Source organism: Periplaneta americana, chromosome 16 (genome assembly GCF_040183065.1).
Source record: "Periplaneta americana isolate PAMFEO1 chromosome 16, P.americana_PAMFEO1_priV1, whole genome shotgun sequence".
NCBI classification, from domain to species: domain Eukaryota; kingdom Metazoa; phylum Arthropoda; class Insecta; order Blattodea; family Blattidae; genus Periplaneta; species Periplaneta americana.
The window spans coordinates 23,120,766-23,141,707 of record NC_091132.1 but is presented as its reverse complement, the minus strand read 5'-3'; the positions used below and the strand labels follow the sequence as shown (position 1 = coordinate 23,141,707).

At 36.6% G+C, this 20,942-nt stretch overlaps 2 protein-coding genes across 8 annotated transcripts in view; one reads left to right on the top strand and one right to left on the bottom strand.

The window, feature by feature from the left end:
* fry (Protein furry) overlaps positions 1 to 9,302 on the top strand; it is a 719,047-nt gene extending 709,745 nt beyond the window's left edge. For all 7 annotated transcript variants that reach the window (XM_069813811.1, XM_069813807.1, XM_069813810.1 and 4 more), the window contains one exon: positions 1,376 to 9,302. In XM_069813811.1, coding sequence (XP_069669912.1) covers positions 1,376 to 1,536 — 161 coding nt within the window. In that variant the 3' untranslated portion in view covers positions 1,537 to 9,302. The remainder of the gene's footprint in view (positions 1 to 1,375) is intronic.
* The window catches only part of LOC138691641 (uncharacterized), a 315,534-nt gene that overhangs the window by 212,943 nt on the left and 81,649 nt on the right, over positions 1 to 20,942 (bottom strand). The window lies entirely within an intron of this gene.

Below are 20,942 nucleotides of genomic sequence, written 5' to 3'. Positions count from 1 at the left end.
TGAGGTTTTATGGAAAAATATATTTTTCATTTAAAAAAAAATTATTGTGAAAGCAAACGCAATAAACTGTTACAGAAATATGTAAATGAAATTCACGTGACCTTACAGCTAGCATGTGCAATAGTATGATTATCCACAAGGACGTTCATTAGATAGGTTATGGTGGGGGGGGGGGGGAGCTGAGACCCTCACCTGCTAAACAATATTTATTTTTTATGTTGACTTATTTATGTAAAAAATTAAATCATGTATGTTCCAATTGTCTGTAAATTACTTATTAAGGACAGTTTATTATTTTCAACTTATTACAAAGCCATTACTCTCAGTTATATTGACAAAAATATATTTATTTCCTTTATGTTCAGCTATCATTTTTTTTTTTCAATTATTTTTCAGCCACATTTTCATGAAAACTTGTACTTGAAACTCTTATATCTGTGGCCGGGAGGAAAAAGGTCTTAAGTAAAAATTTGATACTTTTCAGGAGAACAGTAGAAAGATTGAAATTGGTGTCAATTATAGAGTTTTTTTTAATTAAGAGGTTTTTCCTGCATATTATTTGTTTATATTTCTTCTAAAATAGGTAATGTTGTTCATTTAACAATTTTCTTGATTATTTCCAAAAATCGCCGCACTTAAGCCCTTTTAAAACTAGAACCCAAACTGAGTAGAAGAGACTATGTAAACATAAGACCTTTTTCATGTCTAAATGAATGAGAAATGTAAATTATTAGGAATGCAAAATGGGTCTTAAACAATTTTATTATAGGACTGTTTACCCTGGTGCTTAAAGTTTTAAAAGGAAAGGGCATCAGTATGTGATAAAATGGCTAAAATACAAGTTAGACCTTTTTAATAGGGGAGCATGGAAAGTAAACATGTGATGGTCTGTAAGGAATAAAGTATTAAATATACTTAAGTCCTTTATTCTGTGTGTGCTCGATTCAAAAAGTACTTAGGACATTTGGTAACGCTCTATAAATCCAGTGAGGAGTCTTATTTGACTTTAGCCGTTTTACCAGATTGTAGAGAATTGTTTCCGCTTTCAGAATATATAAAAATCTCATTTTCACAAAAAATTGACTTAAGATCTTTTTCCTCCCGGCCACAGATATAATTTTTTAATAATTAGTTCAAATGCTCTGAAATTCCTTCCACAAGGTCAGATTGCTGAATATGTTATGTGGGTAGGCCTTACACCGCTCTTTTACTGAGGACCTTCATCAGCCTCTCCACCCCACTTGTAAAATACACATGGACACCCTTGATTATCCAGTTCCGAAGTGTTGAAGCACTAATCTGTTCGACTGTATATTCTCATACTCTTTGTACAATGCGAATAATATCAATGTGTATCAATTTGTGATATGTGCAGATATGTTTGTGGTGACGCGGACGGAGCAGGATCTGACGGAGGTATTCACTCGGCTGATGGAGAGCTTGTTCCAAGTACTGGGCGCCGTGAATGCTCTGGACAGCCAGCTCAAAGAGCAGCGAGAGCATGGGGATTCTTCCTTGCGTAAGACTGAGTGTTGAGGTATTGAGTGTTTATCATGTCCTGATTGCCAAGGGTTCTCAACCTTAAATGACAGGCCCTAGTCTTCAATGTAGGTATTACCAGTTCATAATGAATTTAATAACTGTTTTTAAAGAATACATTTTATAAAAATCTACATATCAAGCACACTACCAACCATTGTCTATTTAAAGTAATTATATATTTATTGAATAAATTAACTGGCATGTAAACATTGCCCGACATAAAAAGAATTATACTATTAAAAATACTTTTAAAAGGGTTAAAACAGGACTAAAATTTGTTACAATAATAATAAGAAAAATATTGTATATTGAACATTAAAAAATTTCTCTAGGAATTAATTTCCTGGGCTCTAAAATATCAGATTTGTTTGCTTTCACAGTCGATATGACTTCTGTTCACAAACTCTACTCTTCACTATTGTGGATAATATATCATTTTAAAAATAACATAAAATTCTGTTGTATTGGGAGTGTGTGCACAGACCAATAATAAAATTCACTTAAAAGTGTGTTAATTTTCATTAAGCTCTCTCCAAAAGTTTCTTATTCTAACTGTGATTTGAGACTTTCACGACATTTTTGGGTACTTGCATTGTATCATAGATGAAGAGATATACAACATTTCGGAGCTATTTATAGTCATCACCAAGGAAGACAAGAAAATGGAGAACCCAACTATTGGACCCGTTACCAATCTCATCAAGTCGGACTGTAGAGTAGCTCTTTATAACAGATGAAATATATGGCTTATACTCTTAGTCAGAGATGTGAAATTATAGCATTAATTTTTTGTATTTACAGTAAAAATGTTTTAAAAAATTGCATTTTATGGAATTAATAATTTGAAGGCATACCTGTAGCATTTATTACCTAAAACTTGTTTTGCTATTTTATGTAGTTAAGAGGGGTAAATGAAAATAAGATACTGGTATATAAATGGTAATGGATATATCTGATCTATTTAGAGTGTTGAGTTAAATAACTACAGTTTCATTTATGTTGCCAAAAAATACAAAACCAAACAAACAAAAACCATGAAATTTAAAAAAAAAGTGCTCAGTTATACTTTGAGAGTGATACATTTGGCTATGAAAGTATAATGCTGAATAAATGTTCGTATTAAAATTTTATGGCAACCAGCAATTATTGTAATTTAAAAATCAACGATCGAAATATTACAAATAGCTGGTACTCCCCTTCATTCCCGCCCTGGAATGATATCCTTGTCTATGTCAGAAAGTCATAACTCTCTGGTCCACATGCTCTGTAGCAGATTAAAGCATGCATTCATGGTTCACAGTAGCCAGACTCCACAAAAATTAAGTTCCCAGTCATGTACTGAAGAATGAAATGAAATCTGAAAAATGTATTCAATTGAAAAAAAAAATACGCATTCTTTGAAATTGTTCGTATTTAGCTGAAAATACAATTTATCGCGGTAATATCCATAAATAACATTTATTCTCAACAATGAAACTGGCTCAAAGGGGCGAAATTGTGATGAAGTGTAAGGAAAATTGAAAAAAAAACGCAAAAACCACACTCTTATTTTTATCGTGATTGTAATATTTTCATCCCTCTATTTAAAGCTTTCCCCATCCCCAGTCTTTCCTGATAATTGCCGGTAAACTGATATGTAGTTCTGAAACATTGGATCGCTCTACATCTATGACGCAGTTCAGATTCTACAAAAGTCTCAGACCACCTTCTTCCTTTATTTATATTGCACACTGTTTCTAATTTTCTAATAATTTCTCATTGATTTTTTCCTTTTTTCTGAAAAAACTATAACCATATGAGTAGATTTTTTTTACATTGATTTTCAGTGTAATTGTGGTCTGAACATATAGGTTGAGAAAACTTGTTAGTTCGTTTTATTTATTTTCAATATTACCCATAAGACTTAGCGCCAGATATGAGTAGTAATGGTAGTACCTATTTTATGTGGTACTCTTGATGTCTTGTACGTATTTAACAATGCACATGTGCATTCATAAACGTATTATCTTTAGAGTCATACTTCAAGGAAACTGAGAGAAGATAGAAAAATCAAAAGTAGACTTTAGGTATTGTCTCTTTATCATCATGTCAAGTTTATGTTGAATACTGTTCCAAATGAATGTATTCCTAACAATTAATGTTCAAGCACATACATAGATACACCAAAGAGATCAGAAACTTCACACATTATCAGAATGATTACTGTTTCAATTTTGGATTGAAGAATCTTCTATTAACACTGTTGCATTCACAACAACAGTAGTAGTAATAATAATAATAATACCGGTAATAATATATTATTAATTTATCTTTAAATTCTTTTCGGATCTATGGTAGACACATAGGCTATGAGCTGGTTAGAATGATAGTGGTGTAAGTCATATAAACTTTGTTTTGAGTAATCCAAGGTTTTGTAAAGTTATCTGTAAAAAATTCAAGATTGGATATATTTAACTGTAAGTGATGAATTGGCGTTTGGACATAGCCCCTTTGTTAATATGCATTAATTTGTGTCAAAACCAACCTGTAGGTTATTTTTACATGACTTAAATCAGTGTCATTCTACACTGTAATTGGGTTCACTGAAAGAAATTTGAGTAATATTCCAAATAAATATGTATTGTTGACAAGGTTTGTTGTCTGTTTATTACAACACTGTTTGATATTATTTTAGAAAAATTTGTACTTTTTTGCATGAAAATATAATTAGAATTACAAAAAGATTAACTTGATATTGTCCACACCTGTGGAGTAACGGTCAGCACGTCTGGCAGTGAAACCAGGTGGCCTGGGTTCGATTCCCAGTCGGGGCAAAATACCTGGTTGAGGTTTTTTCCGGGGTTTTCCCTCAACCCAATATGAGCAAATGCTGGGTAACTTTCGGTGCTGGACCCCGGACTCATTTCACCGGCATTATCACCTTCATCTCATTCAGATGCTAAATAACCAAAGATGTTGATAAAGCATCGTAAAATAACCTACTAAAAAAAAACTTGATATTATTTGTTATAGGCCAAATACATTAGAGTATTTTACCTTAAAAATGTCCTATTCACACCATAGTCGTCAACAGATTCTGCATTCCAGCTGTTAATATTATGAGACTTGAATGTAATATAGAGTTCCTGTGGATAGGTTACAAGCCTATCGCACAGTAGTCCAGTGGTAGGGCTGCTACCTTAATAGCCTTCTGGACAGGCGTTTATATGGCATTTCCTCCATATGTGTTGGAACAGTTATACCACTGTGACTCGGTCCCAGAGCCTCGTCTGTTTAGAAACAGGTTGCACCACGTGAAGGTGAGGTTGGGAATTAGGTAGGAGAGGTGATAGATGGAATGAACTTCACTACCCTTTGCACAGAGAATTTAATATTCAAACCCACTTAGCTTTTATTGATTTCATAAAAGCTTTTGATAGAGTTGAGAGAAATAAACTTTTAGAGATGGTAATGTGCCAAACCAAATCATTCTCTCCATTTATAATTTATATCAACAAAATGAAGTTGCCATAAGAACTGAACGCGGAACTACTAGCTGGACTTCCATCAACCAAGGTGTTAGACAAGGGTGCGGTCTTTCCCCTCTGTTGTTTATTATATATATATGAACCATATTTTATACATTTGGAGGCAAAGTCATCATGCTGGAATTCAAATTAATCGAAACACAGTTCTTGATACACTAATGTTTGCCGACGATCAGGTTATTATCGCTCAAACAGAGGATGCTTTACAGAGAGCCATTTATAATTTGCAAATAATCGCCTCAGATTTCAATATGGATATCTCGAAAGAGAAAACGAAAGTCATGGCATTTTCGGGAGAGAACCCAATTCCCAGTAAGATCATGATAAATAATACTTTAATTGAACGTGTTAATTCATTTAACTATTTAGGTTATAACCTCTCTTACATCACCGATGAAGATATGTCAAACAAAATATCTAAATTTATAAAAATCACTGGCGTAATTAACACCGTCTTCAAATCATCCCATGTTCAGAAACATACAAGGCTAAAGGTATATAAAACACTAGCTCGACCGGTCCTCACTTACGGTAGCGAGGCATGGACAATCAGAAAAGCCGATGAGCAAAGGCTGGCGACAGCTGAAATGAGGTTCATGCGACGAACAGCGGGATGCTCTTTGCTGGAACACAGTAAAAATGTGGACATATTGCAGGAACTAAACATGGATCCTATAGTTAATTTTGTTCAACAATATCGCCTTCAGTGGAAAAAACATGTCGAAAGGATGGATCACACTAGATGGCCTAAACAGATTCTTACTTGTGTACCAAGAGGAAAGAGGAAATTGGGAAGACCACGCAAGCGCTGGCATGAGACCGTAACAGATCCTGTAGGGTCTAATACGTGAAGGATATGATGATGATGATGATGACCTTAAAAATGTCACACTTTTTGCAGTTGTCCTTGGGTTCATAAACTATTACCATGGCAACTAAAACTTACGATTAAGCAAGTATAGTCAAAAAAACAAGGTACAGTAGAAATGTAAGGAAAAGTTTTTGATATCACTGCATTTTAACTGACTTACACCAGTGTCATTTTCAACTAGTCAGATGTTGAGTTCAGTAGACAAAATTGGTGCTGCTCCTATTAGCCAGTCTTTGTACTAATGATTTACAGCACATCACACTAAATAGAGGACCTAAAAAGGAACACAAATCCAGGCATGTCATTCTAACCAGCTCATATGACAAGCAATATAATTTCTACCATAGACGAAGGAATTATTTGTAGTCAGTAATTAGCACTCATTATTACCACAGTCTACTATATACAGTCGCGAAGTTTGAGGTGATTTTTTGCAAATCTCGTGATAAAGCGCTCCAGGCGGTTAGCAACTATAAACAATAGACTGTCCACGGTCGACTTTGGACTGTGTCGTATTTCCATCGAGTGCTAGCTCGTTGCGTATTTCACATTGATGCTTGTGAAATGTTCGTTATTGGTTGTAATGAAAATGTTAATGGCTAAAATACAATAATTGGAATAATAATATTTTGACTAGAGACGTAGAAAAATTAAGTTTGTTTTAATGAAATTTATTGATCACGTTTTATTTTCAGTTCTGGTGGGATTATTATTGCTTAGGCCTACTCTTTTTTTTTTCAAGGGATATGTTTTTAATTATAGCTGTTAATTTTGTTGTTATTTTCATTTGTTACTTTACTAGAGACGTAGAAAAAGTCTGTTACAATAAAATTTATTGATCACGTTTTATTTCCAATTCTGGTGTGATTATTATTGCTTAACCTCATCCCACTTTGTTAACTACGTAAGCCTACACTACAAGTACCGATACACGTAATTTATTCCATTAATTCATATTTCCATTATTATTGTTGTAAAGGGAAATGAAAATTAATATTTATTGGTTTCATAGTTAATTATCGCTATAATCTTGAATGAGTGAAGCATTTATAGTAAATTTCAGTTTGTTTTGCACAAACAAAAATAATATTAACCTATTTCTTGCAGGTATCTTCGAGTTTATGGTGGAATTTAATATACTTCATTAAAATAATAAATTAACTTTATGCATTTAATATTTCAATAATGGAAGGAAGGTGTTAATTTGTTCAAAAGAACACGACAACGAAAGTGTAGCATATTCTGTCGTCTACTAGGAGAGAGATCTGCGATGATGAGGCCATAGTAGCGATCCTAGTGGTGGGCAACTACCCATGTTTGCATTTTTACTACATATTGAGCTTCGCAACTGTATATAGTAGACTGTGTTATTACTATTATTGTTATTATTACTGTACTAATACTACTACTGTTGCTACCAGTACTACTGTTGTTGACTTTCTAGCAGTATCAAACCGAATCTTTATATTTATAGAAATCCTCATCATCATCATCATCATCATCATCATCATCATCATCATCATCATCAATGGCTCGACAGCCAAGTGTGGCCTTTCCCAGAAGCTTCTTCCATTCCTCCCTATTAAGAGCCTCGCCATTCCTGTCCCTTTCTCCATTCAGTTACGTCTATAGAAGTAATACAGGACTCAGTGCTCTGATAAGATAATTATTATCACTAATCAGAAGGGACAAAGTAGCTTGAAGAAGTTAAGATATATTTGTTTTAAAGGTGAGATGATACAAAGTAAATATATGGCAGTAAGAGACTTCAAAGTCTCTGATTCGTTAGTTCAATTTAATCTGTGATTACCTCTTTCCAAATAAAGTAACCTTTGCATAGCTGGATCCATGCTGAAACAGAATTCGATGATATTTTTAGGAGTCTTACAAATCTTTTGTTTCTCTAAAACTGTTGAAATATCTTATTAAAAAGTACCTACTCGTTTTATGCATTAAATATAAGATACTTGGATCCAAATCCATCTAATTATGACTAGTTTTTAATCCTTTATATTCTTTTCTTCGAAAAGGAACCAAATTCAGGGAATCAGTAGGTAGACATCAGTATTTATCGCATATTCGTTCACACAAAAATTCACTTATGCAATATCAATACGTCTTAAAATTCCTGATGGTAATGTGTTCCATTGAAAGATTCTCCCACTACAGAATGGAATTCTTTATGACACTACGTCAACATGGTCAGAGAAGTTTCATTTGAAGTGTTCAGAAGTCAGAACATCACATCTCAATAGTCACTCTGACGTTGTTCCAAACATTCTCTTTAAGTTTAGGTCATGGTTTAAAGTGCTCTTATCTTCTGAGTTAACAGTTTCCCTATCCATAAGACAAGGAGACTATCAAAAGCAGAATCATGTGTGGTCATGGTTTAAAGTGCTCTTATCTTCTGAGTTAACAATTTCCCTATCCAGAAGACAAGCAGAATCATATGTGTAAAATAAGATTGATCAAGTCTCCGAACTTCTTCACAGATGGTTACAGAAATCATTCTGAATCCCATTCAATCTAGGAGTGCTTGAAACTTGCTACTTACTCTTCAAAATCTTGAAATAATATCTGTTTAGTAATATGCTTCTTATAATTATAATTATATCATTTTATATTTATGCATATATTTCGCTCACATCTCTAAATGAACACAAACAAATAATTTATGCAAAAAGTTGTAGAACTTGAGAAGTTCGTGTTATCAGAAATGGCATTTTAAACATATCAAATAGAACACCTTTATAAATACGTCATTTGATCTTCAATTTCGAGGCAACTGAAGACTGTGTGTTGTTTTATTCTTGTTTCTCTCCTACAACACTTACGAGAGCCAGCCTCTTACAGAAAGTAAATAGAACCTGAAACTGTGCGTATCTTAGTTGAAATAGAATCTGAACTTGACTCGTTAATAAATCTACTAGTGTTATACAATGCTGAATAAGCAACATTAAAAATATTTAATAAATCCACTCACCAGTGGTGGCTCGTGTAGTTTAATCATGGAGGGGCTATTATGAAAAACCAAAATAGCAAACAAAAGCACTGGTATTTTTGGAATGGCAGATCACTCATAGTGGGAGCAGGTGCTTACGTTTAATTCATATCTGTCGAGAGGACTTGTACACATGGAAGTTGGAGCCCCAGAGGCCCCTCCAGGAGCCGCCATTGCCACTCACTAGGAGTGAGTTGATTTTGTGAACTGGTCATTCAAATACATACATTAATTATGTCTTGTTGTTATTACTTGTCAATCAAATCCGTGTTCCTTTCAGTTTCCTTTTTAATATGTATTATCTTCCAATTTATGTGCAGTCAAATGTAATGTGAAATAAAGTTAACATTTTCAATTCAAATATGTCTCTTTTTTTCCATCAATGTTGTTACTATTTATTCCATTCCATGGTTTTTATTCATTTAGTCTTCCTTGGCATATACTTACGGCTTTTAAGGAACCCGCAGGTTCATTGCCACACTCACATAAGCCCGCCATCGGTCCCTATCCTGTACAAGATTAATCCACTCTCTATCATCATATCCCACCTCCCTCAAATCCATTTTAATATTATCCTACTATCTACGTGTCAGCCTCCCCAAAGGTCTTTTTCCCCTCTGGTCTCCCAACCAACACTCCATGCGTTTCTTGATTCGCCCATACGTGCTACATGCCCTGCCCATTTCAAATGTTTGGATTTAATGTTCCTAATTATGTCAGGTGAAGAATACAATGCGTGGAGTTCTGCATTGTGTAATTTTCTCCATTCTTCTGTAACTTCATCCCTCTTAGCCCCAAATATTTTCCTAAGAATCTTATTCTCAAACACACTTAATCTCTTCACTTAGCACGTGAATGCTCTTCTGACTGAGCCACCCCAGGAACTATACACGACACCGCCACAATTTTACCTTTGTATCCATACGACTCAAATGAGCTGACAAGACGCCAGAACTCAACTATGAGTGCACACAAATACTGTGTGGCTTAAATTGTGGCTTTCTGTTAATGTACCTCCAGTAACAAATGTATTATACAAATCTGGCTTTCAGGTAGTAGCTCCCTGTAAAGCAGGTTTGAATAATTTCAAGGCCTTGAAATTATTCAAACCTGCTTTACAGGGAGCTACTACCTGAAAGCCAGATTTGTACACTTAATCTCTGTTCCTCTCTCAAAGTGAGAGTCCAAGTTTCACAACCATACAGAACAACCGGTAATATAACTGTTTTATAAATTTTAACTTTCAGATTTTTTGACAGCAGACTAGATGACAAAAGCTTCTCAACCGAATAAGAACAGGCATTTCCCATATTTAATTTGCGTTTAATTTCCTCCCGAGTGTCATTTACATTTGTTACTGTTGCTCCAAAGTATTTGAATTTTTCCACCTCTTTGAAGGATAAATCTCCAATTTTTATGTTTCCATTTCGTACAGTATTCCGGTCACGAGACATATCACAATCATAATCCTCGGCATATACTGCTGAAAAATTAGAGTTTCAGCATGGTTGCACATAGACAAAGGTATGGGGGGGGGGGGGGAGAGGGGGGCCTCCCAGATCAAACTGATAAAGGCCACTGCCTATCTCTAGCATTGGATGTGAGGAGTTATAATCAGTTTATTTGCAAATTAATACACAACTCAATGTTTACGTACTATATGTTTTGTTTCTAAATATAGACATTAATTACGCGATTTATCATTTTTACAGCATGGGTAAACCGAGAAAGAATTGAGACAAACCTAAAGATTTTTAAGAGAAAGCTTATCCAATTCACTTCGTGTGTCAACGGGTTCACGAGATATCGGTTCATTTTTTAAAAGTATAAAACAAAATGGAAGTAAACGTATTAGTAATAATGAAGAACCTGATAATACTACAACTAATAGTGTGTTGATGTATTTTCTATTATCGTTGATGATATTCAATCTACAACTAGTGACCATACAAGTAATAACAAATTGCGAAGTGGACAAATGAGGTGCTTATTTTCGAAACGACCCATTTCCATTCCAATAACTTTGTGGGAAATAACGAAAAGCATTTTTAGGTTTAAAATTTCTTACCGGCTAGGCAAGAGACATTATGAAATCAAAGAGGTAGGTGCATTTTGAATCAGATGGGAGCATGAGACTCTTTGATTTCAAAGCTGGAACTAATATTTTGTCGAAAATTCTGTTGTTAACAAGAGTCAGTTTGATTTCAATAATCACTTTTAACGCAAGATTTTAGTGGTTTATAAGATGTCCTGAAGCCAAATCGTGACAGTTGTATGTAGAGTTATATCTTAAGAATTCATGGACAGAGGAAGCTCATTTTCGTTATCAGGTGGACAAGAGACATTATGAAAATGAACTCCTCAAATATGAAGTGTCCTATAGAATCAGTGATGGCACAGCTCTCTAGTTCACAAAAGATCTTAAGATTTTGTTCGGTCCATCACTATGGAGTAACAGTTAGCATGTCTGACCGTGAAATGAGTGGGCCTGGGAGCCGGGTTCAGATCCTGATTGGAAGAAGTTACTTGGTTGAGGTTCTGAGATTTTCCCTCAACCAATTAAAGCAGAATTGCTCGGTAACTTTCAGCTTTGGACTTCGAAGTCATTTCGCCATCATAATTACACTTCCCCTCTTTCATCATCATCTCCATTTGAATAATTTCGAGGGAAAAATTGTTCCGAGGCCGGGCATCGAACCCGGGACCTTTGGTTAAACGTACCAACACACTACTAACTGAGCTATCCAGGAACTCTACCCAACACCGATCCAATTTTTCCTTCTATATCCACAGACCTCAAAGTGGGCTGACAACTGTCAAGCAACCAACATTGAGTGCACACTAACTCTGTGTGACTTAAATTGTGGTTTTTTGTTTTTCCTTCGAAATTATTCAAATCAACTTTACAGGGAGTTGTACTTGAAAGCTTGATTTGCATAATACACGTCACTGTTCGTTTACAGAAAAGCACTGAGACGACAGGGAGTGGACTAAGAGGACATAGAGTGGACTGAGAAGACATAGAGTGGACTGAGAAGACATAGAGTGGAATAAGAGGACATATGGACTGAGAAGACATAGAGTGGACTGAGTGGACAGGGAGTAGACTGGGAGGACATAGAGTGGACTGAGAGAACAGATAGTGGACTGAGAGGACATAGAGTGGACTGAGAAGACAGGGAGTGGAATGAGATGACATAGAGTGGACTGAGAAGACAGGGAGTAGACTGAGAGGACATAGAGTGGACTGAGAGAACAGATAGTGGACTGAGAGGACATAGAGTGGATTGAGAAGACAGGGAGTGGAATGAGATGACATAGAGTGGACTGAGAGGACATAGAATGGACTGAGAGAACAGATAGTGGACTGAGATGACATAGAGTGGACTGAGAAGACAGGGAGTGGACTAAGAGGACATAGACTGGACTGAGAAGACATAGAGTGGACTGAGAAGACAGGGAGTGGACTGAGAAGACGTAGAGTGGACTGAGAAGACATGGAGTGGACTGAGAGGACACAGAGTGTACTGAGATGACATAGAGGGGACTGAGAGGACACAGCGTATACTGAAATGACATAGATTGGACTGAGAAGACAGGGAGTGGACTGAGAGGACACAGTGTATACTGAAATGACATAGAGTGGACTGAGAAGACAGGGAGTGGACTGAGAAGACAGGGAGTGGACTGAGAGGACACAGAGTGTACTGAGATGACATAGAGGGGACTGAGAGGACACAGCGTATACTGAAATGACATAGATTGGACTGAGAAGACAGGGAGTGGACTGAGAGGACACAGTGTATACTGAAATGACATAGAGTGGACTGAGAAGACAGGGAGTGGACTGAGAAGACAGGGAGTGGACTGAGAGGACACAGAGTGTACTGAGATGACATAGAGTGGACTGAGAAGACAGGGAGTGGACTGAGAGGACACAGAGTGTACTGAGATGACATAGAGTGGACTGAGAGGACACAGAGTGTACTGAGATGACATAGAGTGGACTGAGGAGACAGGGAGTGGACTGAGAGGACACAGTGTATACTGAAATGACATAGAGTGGACTGAGAAGACAGGGAGTGGACTGAGAGGACACACTGTATACTGAAATGACAGAGTGGACTGAGAAGACAGGGAGTGGACTGAGAGGACACAGTGTATACTGAAATGACATAGAGTGGACTGAGAAGACACTGAGTGTACTGAGATGACATAGAGTGGACTGAGAAGACAGGGAGTGGACTGAGAGAACACAGAGTGTACTGAGATGACATAGAGGGGACTGAGAAGACAGGGAGTGGACTGAGAGAACACAGAGTGTACTGAGATGACATAGAGTGGACTGAGAAGACAGGGAGTGGACTGAGAGAACACAGAGTGTACTGAGATGACATAGAGGGGACTGAGAAGACAGGGAGTGGACTGAGAGAACACAGAGTGTACTGAGATGACATAGAGGGGACTGAGAAGACAGGGAGTGGACTGAGAGAACACAGAGTGTACTGAGATGACATAGAGGGGACTGAGAAGACAGGGAGTGGACTGAGAGAACACAGAGTGTACTGAGATGACATAGAGGGGACTGAGAAGACAGGGAGTGGACTGAGAGAACACAGAGTGTACTGAGATGTAATGATTTTTTTAAATATTGAGTTTCAAATATGAACAGTCCCTACTTTTTACGGCACAGTGCTTTCAAAATATATCACTTGTCAGTCTAATATTTCTGCATGTACAGTAGCTCAGTTGGTAGAGCTGCTGACTACGGACTGGAAAGTCCGGGATTCGATCCTAGGTGGTGACAGAATTTTTTCTCGTTGCCAAACTTTCAGAACGGCCCCGAGGTTCACTCAGCCTCCTAAAAAAATTGAGTACCGGGTCTTTCCCCGGGGTTTAGTAAAAGGTGGTCAGAGTGTGGTGCCTACCACACCACCTCATTCTAGTGCCGAGGTCATGGAAAGCATGTGGCTCTACCTCCATGCCCCCCAAGTGCCTTCATGGCATGTTACGGGGATACCTTTACCTTTTTACTGTACATAACTCGCTTAGAAAGGAATAGTTTTGTATTGTGGCCTGCAGTACTGATACTGCAACATACTTGTGTGCACTTGTAAAGTACCTCGTGTAGGGCCACATTTTGTAGCGAGCTATACTCCGTAGTCCTGATTATTACGTAATCGCGATAAGTGAGTTATATTAACATCTACAAAAGCTGGTACTAGCGTACGAAAAACATCTGCTCTATATACATACGCAGCACAATTATATTATAATTCCGATAGGTGCAACAAGATTTCACTGTATGGATGTAGTAGCAAGTCTTTATTTATGATAATAAGCTCATTCCCATGTGCTGTGTACTGCACACATTCCTTACGATGTTCTTGAACGTTGAGGATATGTAAATTACGAATATAGACATAGACTATCCAAGTTGAGTATTGTGTGAATTAGCAGTTAAATGCCATTTATTACTCGTACATTCTTAAAAATTATATATTATATGGATCATAAGAGGAGACAAAGAGGAAAGCAGAAAATAGGAAAGACTGTAGAATGATGGGTGTGCTTTGAAAGACCTACCCTTGGACAGAACGCTATGAATATACTATATATATATATATATATATATATATATATATATATATATATAGTGCTCCTGCCAAGAAGTCAAAAGGAGAATAGCAATGGCAAAGGAAGCTTTTAATGGGAAAACGAGCATCTTCTGTGGACCTCTGGAAAAAGAACTAAGGAAGGGACTAGTGAAGTGCTTTGTGTGGAGTGTAGTATTGTATGGGGCAGAAACATGGACATTACGACGAAGTGGATAGAACCGACTATGAACATTAGAAATGTGGATATGGAGAAGGAAGGGACGTGTGAAATGGACAGACAGAATAAGAAACGAAACTGTGTTGGAAACAGTGGGTGAAGAAAGAATGATGCGGAAACTTATCAGAGAGAGGAAAAGGAATTGGCTGGGTCACTGGCTGAAAAGAAACTGCCTTCTTAAGGATGCACTGGAAGGAATGGTGAACGAGAGAAGAGTTCGGGGCAGAAGAAGATATCAGATGATAGACGACATTAAGATATATGGATCATACGCGGAGACAAAGAGGACGACAGGAAATAGGAAAGACTGGAGAATGCTGGGTTTATAATGAAAGTTCTGCCTAAGGGCAGAACACTATGTATGAATGAATGAATGAATGAAAATTCATAGTTTTCTGCCCAAAGGCAGGCCTTACAATGCAAACCCAACAATCTGAAATCTTCACTACTTTCTGCCTTCCTCTTAACCTCCGCATATGATTCGTGTATCTTAAAGTTGTCTATCTTGTGATATCTTCTTCTGCCTCGAACTTTTCTTCCGGATTCGTTCCAGTGCATACTTTAGTAGACAGTTTCTTCTCAGCCAGTGACCCAGCCAATTATTTCTTTTTCTCTTCCTGATCAGTTTCAGCATTATTCTTTCACCTACTCTTTACAACATTTACTGTATTATTCTGTCTGTCCATTTCATACGCTCCATTATTCTCCATAACCGTATTTTAAATGCTTCTGGTCTCTTCTTTTCACTTCGTCGTAATGTCCATGTTTAAGCCTCACAGAATGCCACACTCCACACAAAGCACATCACTAGTCTCTTCCTCTTCTCTTTTTTCATAGGTCGGCAGAAGATGCTCATTATTGTATTAAAGCTTCTTTTGCCATTGCTATTCTCCTCCTGACTTCCTGACAACAGCACATATTACTGCTTATACTACACCCAATTTATATAATTATGTACATAGTCTAACTTGTATATGTTATTATCAGGGAAAGGATTTATATGTAAATACATATTTACTTATAAAGCTAATATAATTTATATTTTGCATTATCTTTATGTTTCACAATGTGTAGGGTTGAAAAATCCTACTTTTATTTTCCATATTTTTCCATATTTTAGAGTTTAGTACATATTTTCGTTAATTTCCATATATTTTCCATATTTCATATAAAACAGTCCATATTATATTAGGTTTAACAATAAAACAAAACAAAATTCCATTAACTTTTAAAAATACATTTCAACAATAGAGATTTAAACACATGTTCAGTAATCCCTTTAACATCAGAGTTATTTGAAAATTAGCAGTCCTATCAACAATGGGAAAGTAAGTTACAAAACTGTATTAATTTAATTTAAAATTTTTAACAGACTTCAGTTGTGCAGCTCAACAGTTAAATGCCAGTCAGAGTACACATAGGTTCAGTTTTGTAAATCATACTATAAAGACGGTAAATATGCCAAAAGTACGTCATTCAGTCAATTTAAAATCAAAACTAACAAGTTACATTTCAGAATTTAAAGAAGATGGTTTATCAACTGACAATAAAATATTATTTTGTAATTTGTGTCAGTGTGCAGTATCATCTACACAAAAGTTCCTGGTGCAACAACACATTACAACTAGTAAACATCAGGCCAACAAACAACTAAATTCCAAGCAGAGACAATTGTTTTTAACACAACCAACAACATCGAATGTAAGATCTGAGTTTAACATCGACCTGTGCCGTTCTCTCATCTCTGCTGATATTCCTCTCTACAAACTAAAGAATAAGGTCTTCAGGGAATTCCTTGAAAAATACACTCAACATACAATCCCGGATGAGTCAACACTTAGGAAGACGTATGCTCCATCCATCTACGATGAGACAATACAGAAGATAAGAGATGAAATTAAAGATAGTTCAATTTGGGTTTCCATTGATGAGACTCCCGACAAAGAAGGTAGACTTGTTGGTAATGTAGTTATCGGTTTGTTAAGTGAACAATATTCTGAACGAATTCTTTTACATTGTGATGTTCTAGAAAAGTGCAATAACAAAACTATAGTTAAACTGTTCAACGAAGCTATGGGTATCCTGTGGCCAAAGGGTATTATGTACGATAATGTGTTATTCTTTATTAGCGATGCTGCCCCTTATATGGTCAAAGCTGGACAAGCATTATCTGTTGTATATCCTAAATTGACTCATTTTACTTGTGTGGCGCATGCATTTCATCGTGTGGCAGAAGTGGTCAGAGACAATTTCCCTAAAGTAGATTTGTTGATTTCATCAGTGAAAAAAGTATTTCTCAAAGCTCCCAGTAGAGTTAACGTGTTGAAAGAAATGTACCCTGAAATTCCATTGCCACCAAAGCCAATTTTAACTAGATGGGGTACATGGCTAGAAGCAGTTGAATATTATGCCGAACATATAGACTCTATTAACAATGTTCTCCTTGCATTGGACTCTGAAGATGCAGTCTCAATTGATACTGCGAAAACAGTTACCTGTGACATAAGTGTGAAGAATGACTTAGCTCACATTCAGCATACATTTTCATGCATCATAAAAACGCTCAAAAGTCTCCAAAATAGGCACCTTTCACTATCTGAAAGTTTTGAAATTATAAATAGTACTGTGGAACAACTGAATCGTGGTAGAGGTAAAGTTGCAGATGCAGTAAGAGCTAAGGTGGACACTGTACTTTCAAAAAACCCTGGATATGAAGAACTACAAAAGGTTGTTGCTGTGATGAGTGGTGAATCAACAGTGAAGATTAACTTGGACTTATCCCCAGCAGACATTGTGAAATTGAATTATGTACCAGTTACTTCTTGTGACGTCGAACGCTCTTTTAGTCAGTATAAATCTATCCTCAGAGACAATAGAAGAAGATTCACTTTTCAGCACTTGAAAGAAATGTTTGTAACCTATTGTTATGGTAACAGACAATAAAAATTGTGTTTTGTTGAAACTACATTGGAAGATAAGGTACGTCCATTATATTTTTTGTTTAGTTTGATTAAAATGTACCAATATTTAACGTACATAGTCATTTTTTTATAATTTTAAGTCCATATTTAATTCCATATTTTGGTAAAAATCCATATTTAATTCCATATTTTGGTAAAAATAACTACATATATATTTACATATTTCATATATTTTTAGTCCATATAAATCCGTTCCCTGGTTATTATTGTCACATAAAACCATGTGTTTTTCACTCCAAAGGCATAGCTAAGACAGAGTTATCACTAGCACTAGGACTTTCATTCCACTACTACCACCACCGCCATCATCACTATCACTTCCATCATCTCATCTCCACTTACTCGAATTATTTTGTCCATAGAAGACTCGCACTGTTACAGAGGCAGGTGGCAAGTTTGCTCTCTCAACCATTTCTCTAAGCTGGAGGAATTCATTTCTTGGTGGTAGTCACCACTAGTTGAGCCACCTTTATAATTGAGGAGACCACCATCAAGAAATCAGTTTCGAAACCTATATCTACTATTATTAGCCTTTTTGACTTGTTTCCTTCTAACATCTTATCTTTTCTGCCACTATTTTTTGGAAATTCAAATCGGTGTCTATCGAAGACTCTTAGAGACAATTTGTCTTTGCTCTGCTCTAAAGCGTTTAACTTTTCTCATATTCTTGCAACGCAAATCAATAATGTTTGGTCGTCCTCGAATGAGTCTTCGATCCTATAATATCTTCCGCAGAAATCTCATGCTTTTAGTATAGTATTAAAAACATTACAGCATTTTGCTATCTCTCTTCCTTCTAAACGCAAACTGTGACGTTGCATAGAGGCAGAGATTTAAAAAGGTTCTTTACAGACTATGGAGCGGTAATGTTTTTCAACAGATGATATACCCAACTGAATGTTATCTCAGTTCGGCATATCGCACTCATAGGTCGAGAGGTTACGGTCTCCTAGTCCCTCAACACCGCTCTCAGAAGTAGCTACTAAACGCTGCCCTACAATACTATACGCTTTTGATAGAAGTGGCTAGTGATATAGACCATTGTTCCTAGCAAGAAACCAGTAAAGATTTTGAATAACGGCAACTTTTAAAAGTAATTTCCATTCTTTCTCAACACTTCACTCGCTTTGACCCCCATCAAATGTGAAAAACAAAAAAGTTTGCCGCTAACCACTTTCGAAGGTGTAAATATCTATTTTGAACAGATCACTTCGCAGTATTTTTTTCCACCCACGTTTTCAAAACAATTTTGATTTCAAAATTTGTTCTATGCTTTACTCAGACATTGACCTGACAATCATAAAAATAACAGTGTAATTCATTGACTATCATAGGAGCTACGACATGATATTCCTCTGCATACGCGAAATTTTTATCTCAGCCAGCACTGCGAATATTTCGCGTAAGGGTGAGGAAATGTGCGAATTTCGTTACTGCTGTATACGCAAAATACTCGTCGCCGCAACAGCTGCGAATATTTCGCGTTGGTGTGGGGAGGCCTTTATCCTACAGCTTTGTTATTTTCACAGAATGTAGATACATCCTATAGGAACAAAATGTCACTTTTCCACATAATCCCCGTCCCTTTCAACTGCCTTTCGCTGCCTTGGAACGAGGGCCGGTATATCTGCACAGTAAAAGTCTAGACCAACATGTCTGAGCCACTCTTTAGCAGCATGCATGAGGGAGTCGTCATCTTCAAACCTCGTTCCACAAAGGGATTCCTTCAGTTTACCAAAGAGATGGTAATTACATGGTTCCAGATAAGGTCTGTAAGGTGATTCCAGATCAGGACTGTAAGGCGGATATCTCAGTGTTATCCATTCAAGTTTTCTGATCTGGTCTGTGGTCTTTCCTTCTTCTGTCACAATTCTTGCAAGAAAGTCATCTCTACCATTCTCATACTGGTCCAAAAGTTCGCTTGCACACTGTTTTTTGGGTTTCTTTGTGGGCTTCTGTTAACATTCTTGGAACCCACCTCGTACAAATCTATTTTAATCCCGACTGTTTCAATATTCTGGACACACTTGCTTCTCCTATTCCAGGTTGGAGTGACAATTCTTTCACTGTTATGCAGCGGCGGATTTTCAGGGGAGGCAAGGGAGGCCAAGCCTCCCCTAATATTTTACCAGAACACAATATGGCAGTAATAATTTCAGCTGAATTAAGATCACAGACAAGTTGCAGCAAATGACGAACATTTTTCCTTTTATATTAATTTTACTATTCACTACGATAAGATGTAAGTTACGTAAAGTCGACCACATTCAGTTGGTGATGTCCGCTCGCTATACTGTAGATAGTTTCGCACTGAAAAATAACAGATAGCGCTGTAACCTGTACAGTCGACATCTTAGCAGCCTGCAGTGTCTATGCGAGAGCGGGAGAGAGGAGTCGGCTACATGACGCTACTCCACGGTAACCATGACAACAGAAGTTCAACCAATAAGATAGCTGGTAGAAGAGTGTTTAAACGTGACTAGAACGCGCGAGGGGAGCCGATTTGGAGACATCCTACCACCGCTGACAACTGTACTGCTTATAGTCACGGCCGGTTTCGGCTGTATTGGGAAGCTCTCTCTCTTTCTCTCTTCTTGGTTTTAGAAAATCGTTGTTAGTTTTCTCTCCCTGCGTAAAAGTATTCATTTATGTTGTTAGATTTTCTCTTGCTTGCGGGTGTTCCTGTTATTTTATTATTTTGTGTTACGAGATGTATTTACTTATACAGTATTTTAAATACAGTATATCGAAAGTTTAGAGTTTAGATTTGTCTCTAGCTTCTTCTAGTAGCAGTTATTCAGTATGTTGTGACCTATTTGATCTGTTTGCGAAGAAAGAGGAACGTCCAGTTAATTTGCTGTAAAATTAGACTGTGCAATAGTAATGAGCAAGCCTCGGATTCTTACGTTAGAATCAATTTTGTTGCTATCTCCTTACTCTCGAAATATTGCTTTTCTTATTCGTTTTATGTAGCAAAGAGTAAGATTCTTAAATTCAATATGACCTAAAAAGACCTAATTCGTAGGTTAGGACTAGAGAGAGAGAGGCAATCTTTACCAAGGCGTTGTAATATATTAACAGTATGTTGTTTATTTTTATTTTTTTCTCCGTAAAATCATATAAATTCCTAAACATAAGATTTAAAATCCTAAAACATAAATTGGAAAACCTAATTTTAATTTCTT